The sequence below is a fragment of the Enhydra lutris genome, unplaced genomic scaffold (genome assembly GCF_002288905.1).
Source record: "Enhydra lutris kenyoni isolate GAN:26980312 unplaced genomic scaffold, ASM228890v2 scaffoldscaffold46, whole genome shotgun sequence".
NCBI lineage: Eukaryota > Metazoa > Chordata > Mammalia > Carnivora > Mustelidae > Enhydra > Enhydra lutris.
In genome coordinates this window covers 6811356-6834183 of record NW_019154130.1, presented here as the reverse complement: position 1 = coordinate 6834183, position 22828 = coordinate 6811356, and the positions used below count along the sequence as shown (strand labels likewise).

General features: G+C 46.0%; 1 protein-coding gene across 2 annotated transcripts in view; it reads right to left on the bottom strand.

The window, feature by feature from the left end:
• Positions 1-1238: 1238 nt before the first annotated feature.
• LOC111156353 (ATPase sarcoplasmic/endoplasmic reticulum Ca2+ transporting 2) overlaps positions 1239-22828 on the bottom strand; it is a 60857-nt gene continuing 39267 nt past the window's right edge. Inside the window, exons 8-21 of one of the 2 annotated variants that reach the window (XM_022517142.1) lie at positions 21563-22027; positions 16948-17036; positions 16375-16477; positions 15442-15573; positions 12152-12274; positions 11833-12051; positions 10756-11091; positions 9075-9295; positions 8442-8644; positions 6895-6980; positions 6500-6633; positions 5763-5880; positions 5552-5672; positions 1239-2039 (exon numbers count right to left, since the gene is read on the bottom strand). In XM_022517142.1, the coding sequence (XP_022372850.1) occupies positions 2026-2039; positions 5552-5672; positions 5763-5880; positions 6500-6633; positions 6895-6980; positions 8442-8644; positions 9075-9295; positions 10756-11091; positions 11833-12051; positions 12152-12274; positions 15442-15573; positions 16375-16477; positions 16948-17036; positions 21563-22027 (2364 nt within the window). In that variant the 3' untranslated portion in view covers positions 1239-2025. Of the gene's footprint in view, positions 5673-5762; positions 5881-6499; positions 6634-6894; positions 6981-8441; positions 8645-9074; positions 9296-10755; positions 11092-11832; positions 12052-12151; positions 12275-15441; positions 15574-16374; positions 16478-16947; positions 17037-21562; positions 22028-22828 lie in introns of both variants that reach the window. The other variant, XM_022517141.1, reaches the window with a different exon arrangement.

The window sequence follows — 22828 nt, the reverse complement described above, 5'->3', positions numbered from 1 at the left end:
GGTGAGGGCTTCTCTAAGATGGGCAGGAGCAGGCCCGCCGGGCGGGGTGGGGAGGTCCGTGCTTGTGCGCCATGTAGCGGAGAGGGCGGTTCCCCGCCTCCTTGGTGGCGCAGGGCCCCTTCGTCAGCTGATGGGCACCAACGCCGTCTCACTGGGACTTGGCCCGTGGGGCTGTACATCTCTTGTTTATAAGCCATTCATGTTTTCTTCCGCCTGGGTCATTTAGCCATTTTCCTTTTGGCGGCCTTGTTTCATTTTTCAAATTTTTTGATTCATTTACAATTGACTGGGCAGAAGGGGGATTCAGCTGTTTTTTTCAAGATGACCAACAACTGAGCAAATGCCCCAGCTCCGATCTGAGCTGAACTACCGGCTTCCTCACACTCTCTCACACATCAGCTCTTCTCATATTTGACTAAAATGTCTGCTGGTATCTTCATTTATCATTAATATATGAATTCCATATCACCACGATGTCAATTCCCTCTGAATTATTAAACTTACCTAAGAACAGGGTCTTACCGCGGACCTAGTAAGACTCTTGGGGCTTTCTGTTCTCTTGCAGGCATCGTCCCACCGGCTGCCTGAGCGCAGAGACGGTCGGAGTGTCGAGTCGCGGGCACAAGGGGGTGGGTTCTGGCGCCAGGACTGCTCGTTGCGTTTTCAGTAGGTTATGAAATGGGAATTATGGAAACTGAATTTTTCCTTACATCAAGAATGGATGTTAGTTTATCAAATTTTTATCAAATATTTCTTCCTTCTCTGTAGTTGCTAGGATTTGTGCTTTTTATTAGGGTTATCCTTGCCTCACTGCCTTTTTTTTTTTAAATGATAAAAGAATCATTTTAGGTTATTTAGAAAATAGAGAAACGCCCCAGCTCAAACCCACGCCTGCTAGAGCAGCACGAAATACCCTCAAGCGGACGAGTCCGCCGCTGCAGCAGGAGCGGGATTTTACCTTTTCCATCTGAACAGCATGAGAAGCCGCTCTCCACTGGCACCATCTCCAAGCTGCTGACAACTTTTAAAAAACCTCTCTCTCTGGAAACCCAGAGACAAGACATGCAGTTTGCCCCACACCTGAGTTTGTGACACACGAGCAGATCTCCTCCCCGGAAAGTCAAGTCTAAGACCTTCCCCCACCGGAAGGTAAAAACCCTTTGGGGTGCGGGGCTGGAGGCCCTCAGTGCCCCTCACCCCCCCTCCCGCCGGAGAACAGTCAGCACCACACTGTGAACTTATCATAGAATAGATTTATTTACCCGAAACCATGTCTGTGCAATGCTTGTTACCAGCACAGAAACAGACAGTTGATCTCTATTTACAGTCTAAGTCAAACATGCTTTGTGATAAATTGACGGTTAGCATTTTAGTAAGATAAATGCATCACAAGAGTCGCATTGCACCAACATCTGTCTACGGTTTCTGATTTCATTAAATAAGTTACATTTAATACAGTGCAAAAGAGCTGTTTGCACACTCCAAAAAAGTAACAAGTTATGAACTAGAGGCCTACATTCTAACCTTTCAACACCTGTAGTGTTTTCAATAGATTTATAAATAAGCAAACTGTACAGGGCCAATTAAAAAGTAGCAGGTTTGAATGACGCGCAGAGAAATCTGGCTACTTACAACTGAAGGCATGCATTACAACTGAGTATTGTACATTTATATAAACTATGACATTTTGCACAGAGAAACATGGAGACTTGGCTGATGGCTTCTAAGTTCTCAGATAAGGTTTCAGAACCTCATTCTTCTTGCAGCAAAGAAACCAAAGTTCTCTGGAGAGGCTTTCTGATTCATTAAGCTAAATTGTACATTTGTAATTACTATTTTGATTTAAAAGCTAAACCCCGTTGGTAATACGTTTCCTCCACATAACACACAATGAGTTGGGGACTTTTTCTATTTTTCTTTTTCCCCCAACATCAATCATGCAGAGGGCTGGTAGATGTGTTGCTAAAAACGCACATGCACGCAACCGAACACCCTTATATTTCTGCAAAATGGTTTAGGAAGCGGTTACTCCAGTATTGCTGAAAAGGAAAGAGAGAGGAAATCAGCTTTATGATATATGGGAAAGAAATGTTAGAATAACTATTTAAGATTAATAGTGACAAGGAATAGTGAGAAGGAATATTCAGTTTGACCTTTTAAGATTTCAAGACCAGCATTTCTGATTAACTGTCCCTGAGGCGCTGCCTACGTAGGGTAGCAGCTAGAAGCACTGGCTTGGCAACACGGACCCCTGTCGTCCAGCTACAGAGCAGAGGCCGCCCTGGCTCACAGAAGAACCCCACCAGGCAGACATGGAACCGCTTCAGATGTAACGGAAGGGAGATGGGCAAGAGGAGGGGAGGTTCTCGGTTAGCAGTGCAGATGGTAAGGAAGGTGAAGCAGAGGTGAGCGGCGTGGCAGAGTGCGAAGCCTCTGGGCTCCTCCCGTTCCCTACCCTTCCTCCCAGGGGGCTAGTCCTGCCCGGTTCTAGAAGGGGAGCTGCGGTCCTTACCCCCTCTCTGAAGAAGGATGGGGATTACCGTCACTGTTAGCTGCGCGGTGGTTTTTGACAAAATTGGTGGTTACATTAAAAAGGCAACAGACAGTGTGGCAGCCTTAGCTCAGGGCACTGCGCACTGCTCCGGTGGCGGGCACGTGCTGTACAGACCTAGAGCTGACACCTGTAGTCGCCTACCCCCGAGGTCCGCCACCGCAAGGACATTCAGGGGGCTGAGGCCCAGTCTGAGGGTTGCCGTGGTAGCAGCCGCCTGTGGGGGAGGCTGGCGCTGGCCCTGCTTGTCTGGGAGCTTGTGCAGCTCACTCTGCGCCCCGTGCCCCCTGCTCTGTGCAGAGGAAGGACGAGCTGCTGGAGTGGGACCCCAGCTGGGCACGTGAGGTCGCCACCTTCCCGGCCAAGCCCTATCAAAGAAGCCGTGCGAGGCCTTTCTATCGAGGAGAACACAGACAAGTTTTGGTGAGTTTGAAAACGACGTTACCCTGACTGGTCCTGACGGCAGCAAAAGAAGAGCCCGCCTGTGCTTTCCTGCCAGGGCTGGGTGAGGCTAGGTCTGGGCACCTGACCCGCGCTGCGGGAGGCCCGAGGCCAGGAATGTGCCTGCGACAGCTCTGTGGCTGAGGAGGGGCTCCCATGGGCGTGTTTCTCAGCAGCAGAGCCCGAAGCAGAGCTGACAAGGGGACGCTCCCAGCAGCCTGGGCTGAGCGAAGTGGGTGCCTGAACCACCTCCATGGGCTGGACAGGCCTGAAGCTGAGAAACCACAAGGCCAGAGCCGGCCCAGGGCCATCTGGGGCTGCGTGTGTCTCTGACGGCAGCAAACCACGTTCCACTTCTTCTGCAAATGCCGCTCTATCAAGGAACCGGATCAGGGAAAGCTGTCTGGTAAGTCTGGCTTCCCCGGACCAGCACACCAGCAAGCTCAGACATCCTATCCTGTCTTGGTTTGCAGCCAAGGTGCGCTCCTTCCATTTGATCACTCAACCAATTTTTATGCCAAAATCGGCAAAACTCACCCTCCTGCCCCCTCTATATTCTCTGCCAAACAAACCAACCTCCCTTCCTCAGAGACCTCAGTGAGCCAGGCCGGGACTGCCATCCCCTTATACTCAGACCTGGGAAGCTGGCAGCACCTTGCTCAATGTCCATTAACTTTCCCCCAAACACTGAGCCTTTATCGCATCTCGGGGCTGCCCCAGTACTTTCGTAAGAACAGGCCGGGGCTCAGGGAAGGAGCTGCTGCCTAGGCCGCCTTCACCCTGGCTCACGACTAGGCTGCCCGGTTGCCGGCACAGCCACGCCCTCCTGACGAGTCTGTCTCCCACCAGGCCCTCCTCAGCATCTGGCCGAGCCGCCGTCCCAAGGCCGCGCACGGACTCCACCGCCGCCACACCTCAGGTCCGCTAGCCCGCCCCGTGTGCGCACAGGTAGCCCGCACCATACTCCTGCTGCTCTCGGGGACAGTCACAGAGCACAGCAGTACATGACGTTAAGTGTCACAGCTAGCTCACTCCGTGGCAGTCACCTTTAGGCTAAAGCATCAGGGCTCCAGGGAATACTCACGTTAGTTGATGGATGTTGGAAGGCATTGGAGGAAAACACCATAGTTAGGACAGTTAATGACTTACACACGGTTGGTAAGACTGATCTCAAACATGCGCAACATATCACAGTAACCATGGTGTTGGTTAGTGCCGCATTCAAATAAAAATAGTTCTATACAATATGTTCATTTGGTCATGTGCTATTTACAGATTTTTACAAAAACACACACACACACACACACACATATACACACGCACTCCCCCTTATGTTCTCTACACCAGGCTAAAACAGGCCAGCAGCAACTTGCAAAAAAGTATCATGGGTGACAACAGGCGCCTATGTGTTCATTCCTACAGCTACCTATGCAGCAGAACGCCGTCCTCCTTCCCCTCGGGCACGATAAAACTCAAGTTCTGAGCTAAGAACTTAAGAGAAAATTGGACACAATTTGTTATAGTTCAAGCTAAGCCACTTAAAAACAAGACAGTTATTTTTCTGTCCATTTAAAATGTTTTATTTTCCTTTTTAAACTAGATTGTGAAGTGCCACTGAAATAGGCAATGTTGGCAAAACAATGTCTGTTACAATAAAATACATTAGACATTTAAATAAATAACCTTAAAAACTACGTGGGGGGACATGAACCCAGTCGATTGAATCTGGAACAATGTTTTCTGCACAAGCGAGAACAGGCATACCTCTTGTTAAGACTGATGTAAACAGAACCATCGGAACCTACGGGAGAAGCAGCCGAGCGGGGCCAGGAGCGGGGGTGGGAGTGAACGGGGGCCGGGGGAGTGAGGGAAGTGGCAAACCAAAAAATACTGACTGAGGTAGCAGTACTCTGCTCAGTGCAGAAAAATTGGCTTATGAATAAAAATTAGACTGTGATCTCAGATTAAATCCAGATGATCATGCAAAAGACACAATACATGCTATTTAGTTTTAGGAAAAAAAAAAAAAAAAAAACCAAAACCCACACACATTCATTTCCTAAAATCTGCTGCCAATTAACTTGCTGACAATGTCCGCTGGCTCAACTGTTTGTTTCATACAAGGATGAGTATTAAACAGAACACTGTACATGCTTTTTCATCTACAAAAAAATATTTGCATAAAATAGTGTTAGTTCTCTGTACATGTCAATGGACACTTTAATTATGTGTATAAAAAAGGAAAATCTTGCCCCACTGGAGTCAGAAAAGCAAAACAAAATCTAGAGTATGAAATTTCCTTCACCAGCCAATATGTTCATGTGAAAATTCAGCAGAAATAGACAGTTGCTTTAAACAATAAAAAAATTAATTGATTAAGTTAAACATCTTCTTTATGTAAAACTGTCAGTCAAGACCAGAACATATCACTAAAGTTAGTGTCTGTGCTATAGACCCAGATCACCAGGGGCATTATGAGCAGCACAAACGGCCAGGAAATCCCGTCGGTGCATGCCGAGAGCGAGCAGGACGTGGTGGCAGGCTGCACACACTCTTTACCAGGTTCCAGGTAGTTGCGGGCCACAAACTTGAGCGTCTCGTCCATCAGAATCACAGGCAAGGAGATTTTCAGCACCATCAGCCACTGGGTCAGATTCAGCGGTGTGATCTGGAAAATAAGCTGAAACACAAAAAAGCTCTGTCAAGCTCCCAGACCTCGCAGGACAGGCAGCGAGGCCCCAGCCTCGGCCCTGGTCCCATCAGCGCTTACTGGCAAAGGTTCCACGTAGAGGATGAGGAAGTGGAGCGACATGGACAGGCAGATGGAGCCCACGAGCCAGATGTTCTCCCAGGGGGGCATCCTCAGCAGGGACTGGTTTTCGGACAAGCTGCACAACAACGAGACGTACGTGAAATGTGCCCGCCTAAAAGGCCAAGGCCCTATCAATGAGTGACCAAGACCGTCCCGAACCATGCTTCAATAAGGCAGTGGCGAACACGGCACTGCCCACTGACCTAATTCTACTTAGTGACGTTTCTACTGTGGCAAAATTAAAGGAAGAATGTTCAGATGTAGGACAAACTTCCAATTTTAAATCTAGGTTTCGGCACAGCGGACTCCATTTCAATGGACTCGAAGCTGCTCTCAATTGCCCTTGACACGGATACCGTTTCAAAATTTCCATTTTTGTCACTGGCTTATAACTGGAGGAAGCCATTTGTCTCACTCCTCCAGGGCAAGAGTGCCTTCTCTGTGCGCACCGGCACGCGAGGGTACCGAAGGCCCTATTTCTGGCCCCCGCTGTCTCAGAAGGAGCATGTGGTCAAGCACTCCCACTGCTTCCCGGAGGTGATGACGACTCAAGTTCTTCAAACCGGTGCTGCCTGTTCTTTCTGGGAGGGAGGAGCTTTCCTGCAAATCCTCCAGCAACCGCGACACCCAGTTCCCGGCTCCCCGGTGCACTGGCTGGTGGAGCTCTTGCCCCAGCCTGTCGAGGTTTCACTGACCTGTTGAGGGCGTTACACATCTCTATGGTTACTAGAACAGACAGCGCCATTGTCATCGGGTATGGGGACTCAAAGATTGCACAATCCACTCCTTCAAAGTCCGGGTTGTCATCTTTACACTGTAGGAAGTGGCTCTGCAACAAATGCCCAGTTTGTCATCGATCAAGTACATTTCCAAGGTCCCTGTCCCCGTTCCACAGGAAGCCCAGGACGCAGACCCACTCAACAGCCCGCCCCACCTCCCAGAGAAGCCTGGGGTCCTTCAGGACCATCTGAGACGCCACTGCTAATTATCTGAGTGTTAAGGTTACTTGGGAGGCACCCAGCCACAAACGCTCAAGGACAGCCTTGTAACGCTTTGCCTCTAAGGGAGAGGAGAAAAGGCAGACACATACCAGCTGGTAGAAGGACACCCTTGGCCCTCCGTCGGCAGCAATGAACCACCACGCGGCAGCACCCACGGTAGCTGCGCCAACGTAACCTGGGAAGAGACACACGCGGCATGTGCGGCCCCCGCTCTCACTGCAGGTCCCGCCTCGTGGGCCAGTGCCCAGCAGAAGGGACACAGGGTACGACGATGGTACAGGAGAGCCTGTGCAGCCACTAGCAACTGCTCACTCCCATCAGCCAAAGCACCCAGACAGAGGGTTTCTGCAAGGAGAGGGGTGTGTGCGGTATGAAAAACTAAGCAACTCTTCCAGGGTTTGTGAGGAAGAGGACCTAGTGGAGTTGGCTGGACCTTACGCTAGCCAAGACCCTCTCAAACCGGCGGCTGACGTTTACGGCTGCAGGTACGTGCCTCCGAGGTGCCTCACTGTGCTGGAGCGCCACGTCACAACCACCCAGGACTCGGAGGAAAACTGATGCTCCCAGTTACCCACTTACTTGCTCCATCAAAGACCTGGCAGAACCGTTACGTGGAAATACCACCAGAGCAGGTAGTGCAGAATGCAAGCAATGTGGCAAAACCCAAGGCAGATTCTGGGATCACCTCCCCACCGCCCCCCCGACACCCCCAACCAAGTGGTTCTGAATTGAGCAAGTTTATTACAAAGCAATGGGGTAGTGAACACAGGGACACCATGAAGATGGTCCCAGTGTGGCAGCATCTACTGGAAGATAAAAGCGCACATTCCCTCCAACCCGGCAGTTACAAGGAAACAGGAGACAGCTGGTGGACAGGGACAAGGCAGCCACACGCGTACTGACATGGCAATTCCCAACAAACAGGGAGAAATACAGGCTTCAGCACACGTGTGTGTACAGCACACCAACACTTAAGAAATATATGCACGGGATAGATCAGTTTGCTAGAGTATTTCTGGAGGGCACAAGAGAAATTCAATATTGAAGGAGAACTGACTGGCTGAGAACCTTCCCACTTTATGCCACAGTGTGCTGCTGGAATTTTAAATCATGTGAACATACTAAAAAAACAAACAAAAAACCACCTTCCTATTGAACCCCAGGGCAGTTATTTTAACTCTCTGGCCTTTCTTAAGCTCTTAAATTGAGGACAAGAACCGGTAGCCAGGCAGAAGCAGGAGGGCCACAGATAGGAAGTATGAGGAACCGGACTGTGCCCGGGGCTCCTGTGTGTTTCCCAGGCGCTGCGGATGAGCGCACATCTCCCTCCTCTGCTCATGGGGAGCGGGGCTGAGTTTCCCAGCTTGGGGATGGAAAGCCTGACCCTGACAAACCCCTGCATCCTTCTGCCCTTAGGTTAAATCTGAAAACCTCATTCACAAAGGCCCAAGGAATGACAGGGATAAATAAAACAAGGGATTAACTCTCCTGTAAACTGGGTATACAGTTTATTAAACTCCATTTTTTTGTTACCCTAATACAGATAGAAAGAATGTGCTTTTAAGGAATGAATTTACAAAAATTATGCCTCATAAACATGTGGTTTAAAAGTCAACGATATAAAAACTATACTCACAGCCAATGGCCAGGTAACGGAAAAAGAGCCATCCACTGATCAGGGGTTCCTTCGGGTTCCGGGGTGGTTTGTTCATGATGTCCAGGTCGGGTGGGTTGAACCCCAGGGCAGTGGCAGGCAGGCCGTCTGTCACCAGATTGACCCAGAGCAGCTGGACAGGAATTAAAGCCTCAGGAAAGCCAAGGGCTGCTGTCAGGAAGATACTGTTTCCACCCGAAGAAAGAGAAAGACCCCAAATTATTTTGGCCACGACTGACACAGTGAGTGTTGAGCGCCCTCTTCCCCTCCGTAAAATCAATGGACAGTTAACACTGATGCTTGAAATTACTTTTGGGCCACCACAGCACATTGGTTATACCTTATTTCGAGTTCAAGCACAATGTTAGAAGGCCAAAAATTTTACGTTACTTCACCCAGTAAAACTCATTTCTATGTTCAAGGGCATCCTTTACACACAAGGGCAGCCACAGGACAGCCCTCCCCTGGGCTGGAAGAACCTCCACCTTCCTCCTCCTGCCCGGCCCTCCGCCCCCGACTCACAAAGCTACTGCCCTACGAACAACAGATCTGGAAAACTGGTCATCCCACGCCCCGACCTCAAGGGACTACAAGTGATCTCTCATGGGGACCCACCAGACCACTTCCCCCACATTGGAGGAGATGAGATAGCGGATGAACTGCTTCATGTTGTTGTAGATGGCGCGCCCCTCCTCCACCGCAGCCACGATGGTGGAAAAGTTGTCGTCGGCCAGCACCATCTCTGAGGCCGTTTTAGCCACTGCCGTGCCAGAGCCCATGGCAATGCCGATCTCAGATTTCTTCAGGGCGGGAGCATCATTCACGCCGTCCCCAGTCTGAAAGGGAATGTGACCGCTGCTTTATGCACACCTGCCACCACGTCACACACATGCCCGACAAAGGCTCGGCCACCCTGAAGCGCGGGCAATGACAGGAGCCGTGGCCCTCTGGGCACAGACAAAGAATTCTCATTTTTACAAGGTGGCATCACAAAACACACTTCATCTGGGAAACGTAAAATTGCCACATGAGCTGAAGAGACTTCAGAGGGAAGTGGAACAAAAAGGACTTCAAAATTCATTATATTATTTTTTGAGCAAACCAAACCCGAAACCGCCCACATGGCAGTTAAGACGCAGCACTTGTATCCACACAGAGAAATCTCAAGTAGAACAGCTGCAGAATGCAGAAAGAGGGAAACCGTAACATGCCGTTTACAAAGGTCACGATCATGCAGAAGGACTGAATACTGTCTGCAGATACACAGCCATCATCCCCATGGGTGTTTTTTAAACTTTTCCTGATCACCCAACACTGAATTCACAACAGTGGTTCCCTCTAGAAGAGGAGGAGAGGAAGGAAGGGGAAAGGTAGTATACCTGTAATATCTGCTTTCAAGTAACACATTCTTTTCTTCAAGTTTTACAGATAATCAACAGAAAGCAAATATTACACAAGGTGAATGTGTCTGGGTGCAGAGTCACAGTAGGTAAGAATACTGCAAATGCCTCGCACATGGGCAGTTCTTAATGCCTGACCAGTACATCTAACCTCAGGTAGGGTTATGGAACAGCAAAGAGTTATACCCTGAATCACTTTTTAGAAAACCTGAAATAGAAACATGTATCCTTTTGAGGTGCTTGGGTGGCTCAGTTGTTAAATGTCTGCCTTCTGTTTGGGTCATGATCCCAAGGTTCTGGGATCGAGTCCTGCATCGGGCTCCCTGCTCAGTGGGGAGTGGGCTTCTCCCTCTCCCTCTGGTTCATTCTCACTCACTCTCAAATCAATAAAATCTTTTTTTTTTTTTAAATAAAGATTTTTATTTATTTATTTGACAGAGAGATCACAAGCAGGCAGAGAGGCAGGCAGAGAGAGAGAGAAGAAAGCAGACTCCCCACTGAGCAGAGAGCCTGATGTGGGGCTCGATCCCAGGACCCTGAGATCATGACCCGAGCCGAAGGCAGAGGTTTAACCCGCTGAGCCACCCAAGTGCCCCTCAAATCAATAAAATCTTAAAACACAAAGAAATATGTACACTTTAACCAAGATAAAGACTAGATGTCATCAAATATTTCCCCGCAACTGATTCAGAAGGCATACTTCTACTTCCTAAACTACTCCAGAATCTTCCCTCAGGTAACATACAGCATGCCAACTACAGGTCAACAGAACTCTACAGAAACAGCCTGATTGTGACAAAAATCCAAGATATTCTAAATCTGGGACTTGTTACTAAAAACTTATGTCAAAATTACAATCTGCTGTGTCTGCGTAGTGTGAGTCCAAAGGTACTCACCATAGCTGTAATCTCATCAAAAGACTGAAGAAATTCTACAATTTTTGACTTGTGGGAAGGTTCAACTCGAGCAAAACAGCGAGCATTCAAACAGGCATCTCTCTGGGCTGAAGGATTGAGCTCATCAAACTCTCGACCCGTAAAAGCCTTTGAAGTCACATCCTCGTCCTGCCCGAAGATGCCAATGCGCCGACAGATGGCCACTGCAGTGCCCTTGTTGTCCCCCGTGATCATGATGACCCGGATGCCTGCTTGCCGGCACAGCTTCACAGAAGAGGCCACTTCAATTCTTGGAGGGTCCAGCATGCCCACGCAGCCAACGAAAGTCAGATTGGTCTATGGCAAAAGAATCATCTTACGTTCAAACAGGAAATTCTAGTTTCTCCTCTGATGTAAAACAAGGGCCAGTCATACATTAAGAGCAATTTCCTATAATAAATCCTTTAACTGTGGCTCGTACCTAAGATTAATATTCACAGAGATAGAAATCTAATGAGGAACAATATTAGTTCCAATTAACTGGAAAGGATGAAAAACAGTACTACGTTCTTGTAACTAAATCATCCTTTAACTTTCACGAAAAACACACCAAGGAATAAGAGCATTTTGATACGGGCTACTCTAGGGGCCCCCAGTACCCAAGTTATTCCTTATTCCTTTCAGGCGGCGCTTCAGGAAGTCACATACCTGATGAGAAAGAATTCTATGAACAGACAAGTGGAAGGAATCTCCCAACTTGGTGTTTAGGCCTTTAGTAACTCACAAATGTTTTAAAAAATTCCCAATTTTAAAAACATCTTAATTTACAGAGGAGTTGCAAAATAGGCTTTATAAGTTTATTTAGCTCAAGTCTTAATTATTCTATCTTGAAAGTAACAGACTTGAATTCAACTGTTAACTACACAGGTTGGAAGCAGCAGGCTAGATCTGAACGGCGACGCATTTGGCTGCAGAAAAACAAATAACCACACCCCTTTCTTGGCAAAAGCAAGACTCATTTGACCTTTTACTGAAGGAGTACTGTTTGAACACAATGAATGTGCAGGGTGTGGGGGAAGAAACTTTTCGTTAGCTAACCTCGTATTTAATAAAGTTGGCAGAGTCCTCCAGGTTCATTTCTTCTCTTCTCAGTGGGTTGTCGTGAGTGGCCAGAGCCAGGCACCGCAGTGTGTCGCTGCCACTACCCCATTCCCGAATGACAGACATGATCTTCTGTTTGACTCCCGGGGTCATAGGAACTTTCGTACTTCCAACTCGAATGTGGGTGCACCTGTCGATGACGCCTTCGGGAGCACCCTGGAAATGTTACAGACTGGAGTCAACAGCTGTATTTACTGGGCTCCCCCAGGACGCTAATCCTGGTAAGAACATCTCAACTGCGGTCTGCCACACTTGCCTTCACAAACATTTTGCTCATCGATGTCCGGCTTGGTTTGTTTGGTGTACAATAAACTGACATCGACTTTCTATCACGTGAAAACTCCAGAGTAAATTCCTTTTTCATCAACTGCTTGATGACCTACAGGAGGACACCCATGGAATATTATTGGATGGCAATTTCTGTATATTTTTCACTTGTTCAACAAATATTCACTAAGCGCCTATTATGTGACAGGCACTGGGGGTTTATGACAATGAACAAAACAAGTAAGTGCTCCCCCTCATGAAGCTTAAACTTGCTCTCTAGTTTGGGAAAGACACGCTGGAATGTAAACATAAAGTTCTATGGAGAAAAAATTTTAAGGCGGGGGGGGGGGGATGGAAAATATGTATGTATGTTCAGATCACAACTTTATATAAAACAACCAGAAGGCAACATGTGAGTAAAAACGTGAGAGCCCGGAGTGCGGAACGCAGGCTGGTAGGACCCGGCCTGTTCAAAAGGGGCCTCCAGGACAAGCAGCTGGAAAATCTTGCAAGGCAAAGAGGTGAGAAACAGGTTGTAGGATGTTAAAAATCACCTTAAGGCATCTGTAACAAGTGAAAATGGAAGACAAGGGAGGGTTCTGAGGTCTGGCAGTTGTGTCAGAATGAGCTGAAGGGGGACAAGGAGCACCACTTAGTACAAATAATCCAAGAAATGATGGCGACTGTGAGCAGAAATAGGTGGTCCAGAGCACTGCTGCCTCACAGGAGTTCCTGCTGTGGTGGGAATGTTCTAGCAGAGCTGCTCATTTAGCTGTCCAATGTGGCCACTAAGCACCTGAGGAGTTTCAGGGAGCCAGCGGCCATGTATTACACACCAGCACGGTGACTGGGAGACCTCATGGGAGTAACTGCAGATGGGAGAGGGTGAGGACTGGGCCCTGGGGCCTCCCTACCGCTGGCAGGAGGTGGAAGATCCAACCAAGGGAGTCGGCAGAGGGCAGGGAGCGCAAGAGAACAAGTGAAGGAATGTTTCGAGGAGGGAGAGACTGACAGCTTGGGTAAATGAGGACTGAAAAGTACCCTGCAGACTTAGACGCTGTGGATCTGGATCACGTGTACAATCAAATTACCTACAACATATAAGGTGTCTTTTTTTTTTTTTTTTTAAAGATTTTATTTGACAGAGAGAGAGAACACAAGCAGGCAGAGAGGCAGGCAGAGAGAGAGGAGGAAGCAGGCTCCCCGCTGAGCAGAGAGCCCGATGCGGGGCTCGATCCCAGGACTCTAGGATCATGACCTGAGCTGAAGGCAGAGGCTTTAACCCACTGAGCCACCCAGGCGCCCCTACTGTGTCTTTTATACCTCTGCTTTTTCTTGCCTTATTGCACAGACGGGGGCTGCCAGTAGAATACTGAATAGAAACATGGAAGGTAGAACTTCTGTTGCTACTGAGTATGACATTACTACAGGCTCTGTGTAAATGTACGATCAACTTGAAGGTGAAGTTTGCTGAGTTTTTATCATGAACAGAAATTTTATCAGATGCCTTTTCTGCATCCACATAATAATCTTATGGTTTTCCGTCTTGATTTGAATTACCCTGATTCTCCCCCAGCCCCCACTCAGACACAGAGCCAATGAGAATTACAGAAATCCCCAAGAACCTCAGCGCCCAGTGTGGGCAGCGCTGAGTGGACTGACAGCCACCCTCTCAGCCAGCTGCCACAAGCAGAAAAAGACCATCACTGAATTCTGCATTACCTGACGCGTACGGATCTCTTACATGCTTAGTTTCCATCAAGCATTTGTATCAAATGCTCAGAAGGAAGACTGATGGGATATGTAGTGATTCTGACTAAGGTGTGGACCCAGGCACCAGATATATGGGGTGGCGGCGGGGGGGGGTGTGTGAACAAAGCCATTTCTTTCAGCATCAGAGTGGTCTACAGTGGTAGTTATTTCCAAATGGTCCACTAGGCATTAAAAAGCCGGATCCTGCCCACTTTACCTCTGACCTACAACAGGTTCCTCCTTTCTGGGGGCTGGGGATTGGCATGAATTTGGATGTGGGAATTTTCAGTTAAGGAGCCCCAGGATAGTCATTTCTGACACCCGCCCCACCGCCCTGCTCAGCTGCAGACCAAAAATATGAGGCAAAGGCAGGCATGAAGCAAGAAAATGCTTAGTTTGCAGACAAGAGAACAGATGGCTGTGCCCTTATTTGTGGTCATAACAGTTAACATACCACTTTTAAAGCTCCAGGATACTACTTGTTTCCCTTCATTGAGTAGTTATAGGTCTAGAATCAAACAGTTCTAACCCTCAGTTTCTGTGAAGCTAAGTCTTTATGTTGCACTTAGTCACACCAACTAATAATAGAGCTGTCAGGCAATGTGGCTTTCCAGGGACCAGCACCACCCCCTACCCTTACCACCAGTCAGGGAGTGAACTCTCTAATGGAGACAGGGGGCCTGGACTTCTCCCGTCCTATGGAAGTCACATAGGTCAGGCCAGGATGCCACAGGACCTGCCCAAGACCCTCATGACTAGGAGACTGCTGGCTGTGAGGTGTGAATCAGTACACTATAGCAGAGATCTGGATCCTTAACTCTAGCATGAGTTTTGCTTCCTCAAATAATGCAAAGAAAGGAGACAAAATGAAGGAAAGAAGGGGCGTGGGAGCAGGAATCCAGTTCTGCCTCACCCTGTGAGATCACGCAGAGTCACTGAAGGCCTCAGTTTCCCTGCCTGTAAGTGCCAGGATGGACTGGATAGTCTTAAAGCCCCTTTCACAGCGGGAGGTTTGGTGTGCTCACCAAAATGCTTACAGAGCTTGAATGGAGTGGATTCGAGAAAACAGAAAAAGTGAAACAAAAGAATACAGTAAAATGGCTGCTCTGAGAAATTTTACTAGAAGAGAAAAGAAGCTGGGTGCTAACGGGGGAAATAAAGTCCAAAAAAAGTTTTAAGATAAAAACCATACTACTATTTGTCCTATGCTGATAAAGATCCGCGGAGACTAGGCAGAAAAGTGATAACGCAGGAGAGGGGGTGGGGCTTGGGGCGCCGCTGGAGCGAGGATGGCGGACTCACAGTGCCAGAGGCTCAGAGAAGACAGACCGTGGGGGCACAATGACTGTGTATGGAAAATATCTAGCAATACCTACGTTCTTGGTCAGATAGCTGATCATTTGACCTGAGAGCAAACGTGGGGAAGGAGATGCCGCAAGTCGGGGGAGATAAGGTACATGTATCTTAGCTGTCTATGAGCGGGGAGCAAAGGGCAGCACTGACAACACACCGAGCTACAATACTGACCGAGTTGCAGGCATTTGCTCGCTCTATTTTAGAAAGACCCTTCAATTCGGTATCAAATACATTCATCTTCTCCACTAGGCAAGTGAGAGCAGTCTCTGTAGCTTCTCCAACTTTTTCATACACACCCTTTGCCTGTATTGGTTAAAAGCACAGAAAGTACAAAAGTAGTAAATAAGCTTTTCATTAATGAAGACTTTCTGTTGGAGGACAATTTCTTCACGTCATTCTTTTCGGGGCTGTTTTTATCTGACTCTGGAGCATATGACGCAGATAATTAAAAATATACTCAAAGTATGTTATCTTGCTCTAACAACTAGGCTTTTTATTTCCTTTAACTATGAGAACCCACTAGTCACAGTATTAATTCAAACAGAGCCTGCAAAAAGCACGTGTCACGGTGTTCTCATTCTACAGAGTTCACGTGGGGTTTCTGTTGGGGACTGGCTTGTCTAATTTTAGACAGAAACCAGCGGATTACTATATAAGTAAAAAGAGAAAAAAGGATTCTTGTTGGTTAAATTTTGTATCATCATCATCACCATCAAAATAGCCCTCTAACCCTGAGCTTGTCAAGGATGTAACAGTCCCCATCTTAAGAAAAAAAAAGAAAAAAAAAATCAATACCCTATACTGTGAAAACATGCCCTGTTCGTTCGAGGTTTTCCTCATGTATAGCAGCTGCGCCACAGCAGAAGAGCGCGCCACGTACACTGTGACTCTTAGCGAAGCGAATGCAATGCTCAGTCGGGACATAGGAAAGGCTTTCCGCTTTCTTTGGCTAGGTCACGCCGATTCGGGTAAAATGGAAAGAGGAAATAAAATCAGGAGCCCTTACTTTCCAAAGGGAGGAAGGAAGGCTGGATTTTCATTCCACCCACCCCACCCTTGAACCAGAACAGCCAGGTCTACTTTCTCATTTATGAGACGCCTTACCTCATTGTAATCCAAGGCGGAATCGTTACAAAGAGCGCAAATTGTGGCCAGTTCCACGAGACCGTCATACTGATGACACTTAACCGGCTTATCGTCTTTATGCCTATCAAAAGAAAATACTTTTAGAGCGCAGTGTGGTCATCTCTATTGATTTTTACTTAATTATACAATTTTGTGGACAAGAGCCTGGCGAGTATTCTAAAGAATCTGAGTAACGGCTCTTAGAAGTCTGATGCTGGAGATAAAAGAATGCATCTTTGATTGACATCAAGAACCAATCAGTAAAGACCAGAAGTTCTCAGTTAATGAAATTCTTCCACCACAGGTATCAATACAGAACAAAGAGAAACCCCACTCAAAAAATTGGGCTCCAAGGAGCCAAATAAAGATGAAAAAAAGTCTGACACAATGATCTGTGTTTTCTCTTTCAAAGTATGCATTATATTAAAAAAAATCATGACTCCTATAACTAAGATGAGCCACATTCAGAAAGCTTTTTAGATATACTGCAAATCTCTCCAAGTCCCAAACTGCCACAATGGGTCCTTTAGATGAGAAAGCAGGTTTACTCACACTTCTCCAATAGGTGCGTAAGTTGATCCAGTAATGGTAAACTCATTAAGGGAACAGCTATCACCTTCAACTTTGTCCAGAATGAACATCTACAGAAAAAAGGCACAAATGTTTAAATAAGCAGCAGCAGGGGCAACAAAGTTACAGAAGACAACCCTCACGGCACGGGAGTTATGAGGACTCTCAGTCCACTCCACAAACACAGCAGCGCTCCAGAGGGCTCAGAATTCCAAATTCCAAATGGCTGGCTGAGAAAAAAAATTAGGTAGTTCTGCCCCAGAGCTAATAGTAAAAGCCTGAGAAGAATAAACTCACATTTCTGAGCTGCATAAACATTCCCTGAGTAAAATAAGACAAATTATTTCTCTCCTCCTCCCCACTTATTTTTATTGTGGCAATAGCTCATTTTCTACAAAGCTCCATAACCCCCTGTGTACAGTATGGAGGCTGCAGAGCTGAATGAACTCATGTTACCAAGACAGCACACACACGCACATTTAGGAAAAGAGTCTCCATTTTATACAATAAAGTGACATGAGCTAGTTTCTTTTTTTAAAAGATTTTTAATTATTTGAGAGAAAGAGTCTGTGTGTGGGGGTGTGAGTGTGTGTGTGTGTGTGTGTGTGTGTGTGAGAAAGAGGGAACAAAAGCAGGGGCAGTGGGAGAGGGAGAAACAGGCTTCCTGCCAAGCATAGAGCCTGAAGTGGGGCTCGATCTCAGGACCTTGGATGACCTGAGCCCAAGGCAAATGCTTAACGACTGTGCCACCCAGACGTCCCATGAGCTAGTTTCTTAAAGATAAGAGGTTTCTTTCCCCCTTGGTTTGCTTTTCAATCCTAATTCAGAAGCCCAGTTTAGAAAACTCAGATTTAGATATGTTTTCATGCAAATTGAAACTATAAACTCTTATCATAGAACACAAAAACACAAAGTGCTATTTCAACTATACTTCTGCCACACCAAAATCCCTCTGAAACACGAACAATTAAGAATATGATCAAACTGGGGGCGGCTGGGTGGCTCAGTTGTTAGCATCTGCCTTTGGTTCAAGTCATGATCCCAGAGTCCTGGGATCAAGCCCCGAGTTGGGCTCCCTGCTCAGCGGGAAGCTTGCTTCTCCCTCTCCTACTCCCCCTGCTTGTGTTCCCTCTCTCGCAGTCTCTGTCAAATAAAAAAAAAAAAAAAAAAAAAAAAAAAAATATGATCAAACTGTTCTAAAATAAATTTAAATATTAAACTCAAGTTATGAGAGCCAGGTAATGCCTTAAAAATTTAAAACATCTTTTCAGAGCATCCCAACTCCTACTCAGTAAATTTTTTTTTTGGCCTCAAGATTTGCTTGTTATACAGTATTAACTTTGAAATTCCAAAAGCTTCATTTTGTTGTTGTTTTTAAGAGGCAGGAGGCAGACGCGGAGCCCGGTGTGGAGTTCAGATCTCACGATCCTGAGATCACCATCTGAGCTCAAACCAAGAGTCGGGTGCTTACCCAACTGAAGCCACCCAGGAACCCCAAAGGCTTTTTTTCTTTTCTTTTTAAAGTAATCTCTGTGGGGCGCCTGGGTGGCTCGGTTGGTGAAGCATATGCCTTCGGCTCAGGTTGTGATCCCAGGGTTGAGCCCATGTTAAGCTCTTATTCTCGGGGATCCCGCTTCTCCCTCTTCTTCCCGCTTGTGCTCTCGCTCTCTTTCTAATAAGTAAATACAACCTTAAAAAAAAAAAAAAAAAAAAAAAAGGTAAACTCTGCACCATACCCCGGGCCTGAACTCACAGTCCCTGAGACTGAAGTGTTGCACGCTGACTGAGCCAGCCAGTCGCCCAAAAAGCTTAATTTCAAAAGTATACTTAGATACAAATCAGCCTTGGAACGGAACTAATGCCATGAGCAAGACACAGAAAATGTCTTAAAAAAGAAAGTATATAATGGGATTTAAAAGTGACTCCTGATAAAAAAAAGGTTCTAGTTCAAACATATACAACCAGTGTCAAGTGAGGAAAAGATTCATGTCTAAGGTCACATGCAGCCAGATCAGTGACACCTACATTTTTTTCTAACAGATACAGCACCTAAAAAAGGAAGCTTGTCAAATGGTTCCTACCAAAGATGCCTGACATTTTACAGAAGAGGAACAAAGGACCGGAGAGGTTAAAACATGTGCTCAAGGTTATATAATTATTAAGTGGAAGAAAGAGGACTGGGTTTAACTACCAATCTCTCCTATAAGAAAATCCAACTTTACCTTTTATTAGAAGTTGTGTTACCCTTGGATTTGTTACTAACTTCTCAGGGCCTTAATTTTTTAAACCTCTTGAGCATGATTACCATATGATTCAAAGTCACATGTGAGGAAAGCAAATTAACTGTACTAAGCAATATCAAAGCAAGTTAGCACTTAATGTATGGTTTATAAAAAGTGAAAGTCTTTGGGTTTATACCAATGCCCAAAATACTTTAAGATAATCAGAATTCTAATCCGCATTAAGTAAATCTGAACGCACATGGGCATTTTAGACTGCGAGCAAGTAAACCATTTAGGAACTGGATGATGAAAGTATCCTTAAGTCAAGGGCAGTTATGCAACCCACTGCAAGAAACCTCCTGGAGAATACTGATTAGCATCAGCTTTCTGTCATAGAGGGAGACGAGAACAAAGAGGCAGGCTAGGCTGTTTCTTTAATAGAAGAAAATATCTTAAACCAGTTAAGGGAAAATATAAAAACAAAACATTTTTACTATGGACTCTCTTTTATTCTTAGTATGAAATCTCATTTGCTGCCACAGTTTGAAATTAGTTGCCAACTAGTTATTAGCTAATTTATGCAACCTCTTCTGTTTCCAAGGAATGAAAACTTAGGCAGCTGAGTCAAACCCTGCACTTCTGGTGAAACCCAGGACAGACTAGCAGCTTTACCACTTAAGAGACAGAACACCTATCTGTTCATTCTAAGTTGGGACGTGGACTACAAAGAATGGCCAGAGGGAGGCAGAGATGGAACGAATACCAATGAGGACTGTGTATCTAAAAATCATCACGAGTTTAAATTGGGCAAGATAAAGACTCAGAGGGTTTAACTGTATTAAAAACAATTTCTGGGGCACCTGGGTGGCTCAGTGGGTTAAGCCTCTGCCTTCAGCTCAGATCATAATCTCAAGGTCCTGGGATCAAGCCCTGCATCAGGCTCTCTGCTCAGCAGGGAGCCTACTCCCCCCACCCCGCCTCTCTGCCTACTTGTGATCTGTCAAATAAATAAATGTCTTTAAAAGAATTTTTAAGAAGTCTGCAACTCTGAGGTCTAAATAAATAAATAAATAAATAAATAAACAAACAATTTCTAATGGGAAAATGTATTATCCAAAACCTGGAGTTATTAAGGTCAAGAAGATGTCCACATGTCCCTATGATGTCATTCAGAAGCATTCTTTAACAGGCTCAAAGATGTAGTATTCTAGAAAAATATTAACATTGTTCCACTGTGCTATTTATTATTAAGAGCTCATGTTACATGAAGTTGTGGATTTGTGTGGCCTGTAGGAAAGATAAGCTGTAGTTTTACTGCCCTATTGGATATTAACCAGGCTTTGCAACCTAACTCATAGCAATTCTATGCTGTTATTGAGTACTTCCTCAAATGCTCTTGTAACCAGTTTTGCTGATTCCCTCATTATTTAAGATAATCTTTGGTATCCACTCAGTATATATATTTTTTCTACTCAGTATTTTTATGAGTAGTGTACCTTCTGGAAAATTATACTTTGAAAAAAGACTTGTACAAAATTGTTTAAATAAAACCTAGGTAAAGAACGTAATTCAGGGGTATCAGTGTTTCTGAAGTTACTACTTTTCTAAGGGCAGGTTTAAATAGTTTCTTATTTTATCCCCCTAGTGATGGTCAAAATAACCTAAGAAGGGAAGGATGAACACATATAACAAAGTAAGTTAAAGGCCATTATTCACCTTTCAAGAAAGCATGTCTCATTCAATGTTTTATGGAAATACCAGTCAGAAGTTTAGCTAGGCAGGTATGGAGGGAACTGGCTGCTTTATAAAATTCTCTTCCTTTAAGGTTGGTCCAGTAACATACATGCCCTCAGAGACAGAGGAGCAGGAATACAAAAGGAACATAGTCACCTAACACATTTACAGACTGTCTATGGTCACCGTCCCCAATATAAGCACATCAACCATGCAGATACCCTTTATTTCATGAATCAATTTTAGGAATTAGAGGACTAATTCCTCTGGGGCATCAGATTACCTTGGGCTCTGGCTATACACACAACCTGTTTGTTTAAAGCACTTAAAAAGGTATCATATTGGGGCACCTGAGTGGCTCAGTGGGTTAAGCCTCTGCCTTCGGATCCGGTCATGGTCTCAGGGTCCTGGGATCGAGCCCCGAATCAGGCTCTCTGCTCAGTGGGGAGCCTGCTTCCCCCTCCCCCTCTGCCTGCCTCTCTGCCTCCTTGTGATCTCTTTCTCTGTCAAATAAATAAACAAAATCTTAAAAAAAAAAAAAAAGTATATTACACATCCAAGGTTTTGATGGCATGAGGGCATATTCCTAGGATGTACCAAAACTCACCACCAGCAAAGAGTCTTAAATCACTCCCACTTACCCTGCACACAGACATCTGGTTCGTTGTCAGCGTACCAGTCTTGTCCGAGCAGATAACAGAAGTACAACCAAGGGTTTCTACAGAAGGGAGGCTTCGAACAATGGCATTTTTCTTTGCCATTCTGCGAGTTCCAAGAGCCAGGCAGGTGGTGATGACCGCGGGCAGACCTTCAGGAATGGCTGCCACAGCCAGAGCCACCGCAATTTTGAAGTAGTAAATAGCACCCCTGATCCAGGAGCCTCCATGAACTGGGTCGTTGAAGTGCCCAATGTTTATGATCCAGACAGCAATGCAAATCAGGGAGATGACTTTGGAAAGCTGTTCCCCAAATTCATCTAGTTTCTGCTGGAGTGGGGTTCTCTCCTGCTCTGTTGCCACCATTTCATCCCGGATCTTGCCAATTTCTGTGTTCACTCCAGTTGCCACCACCACTCCCATGGCTTTGCCAGCAGCAATGTTTGTACCCTACGTCAGAAGTAGAGGAAACCAGTTATAAGATTAACACCGCACCCAATTTAAACACTGACTAGCAAACTCAGACTCATGTGGGTTTTGATTAGAGCACACAGACTCTCATATTCTATTGGGCCTTCTAGAGGCTGCTCTTCAGAGAGCCAGCCATCCAACCTTGACAATCCAGGCAGCATGGTACAGCTCTTCTTTATTCTCATTTCATGTGGCTCCCCACTCGCCCGGAGCAGCTCCAACCCCCCCCCCCCCCCCCCCAGAATCTCTATTCACCATACTGAACCTGGCTTGCAGACCAGCTCGGGCTCTAACCCCTCTGCGTTCCATTTTTTGAACTCCCTACAGCCCTCAACCCTAAGCACTCTCCACTGCTGGCTCCAAAAGCCCAACCTCCCCTACTTTTATTACCTACAATAAGTAGGGCACCCAGCCCCATAAGTTACCTTGAGGATCTCCACTCAAGCACTGGCATTAAAAAAAAAAAATCAATGACATCAAGTACAGCACTCCCCCACCCCCCCGCCTATTTTAACTCCCAGTGCTGGCATGATACAACTGCATTGTTTCCACTGTAATTCTACAGCACTTTCCTTACTATAAGTGATTAGGCTCCCATGCTCACCCACAAAAACCTACCACTTGAAACAGCATTTAAAAAACCAAACAAGCAAAATATACAAATTTCTCAACCTTTTATTTCAAAAAAATTTAACAGAAAACCTGAAATCGTACAATAAATATCCCTGTTAATTTTCATCCATACTCCCCAATTATTAAATGGTTTGCCACATTTGCTCT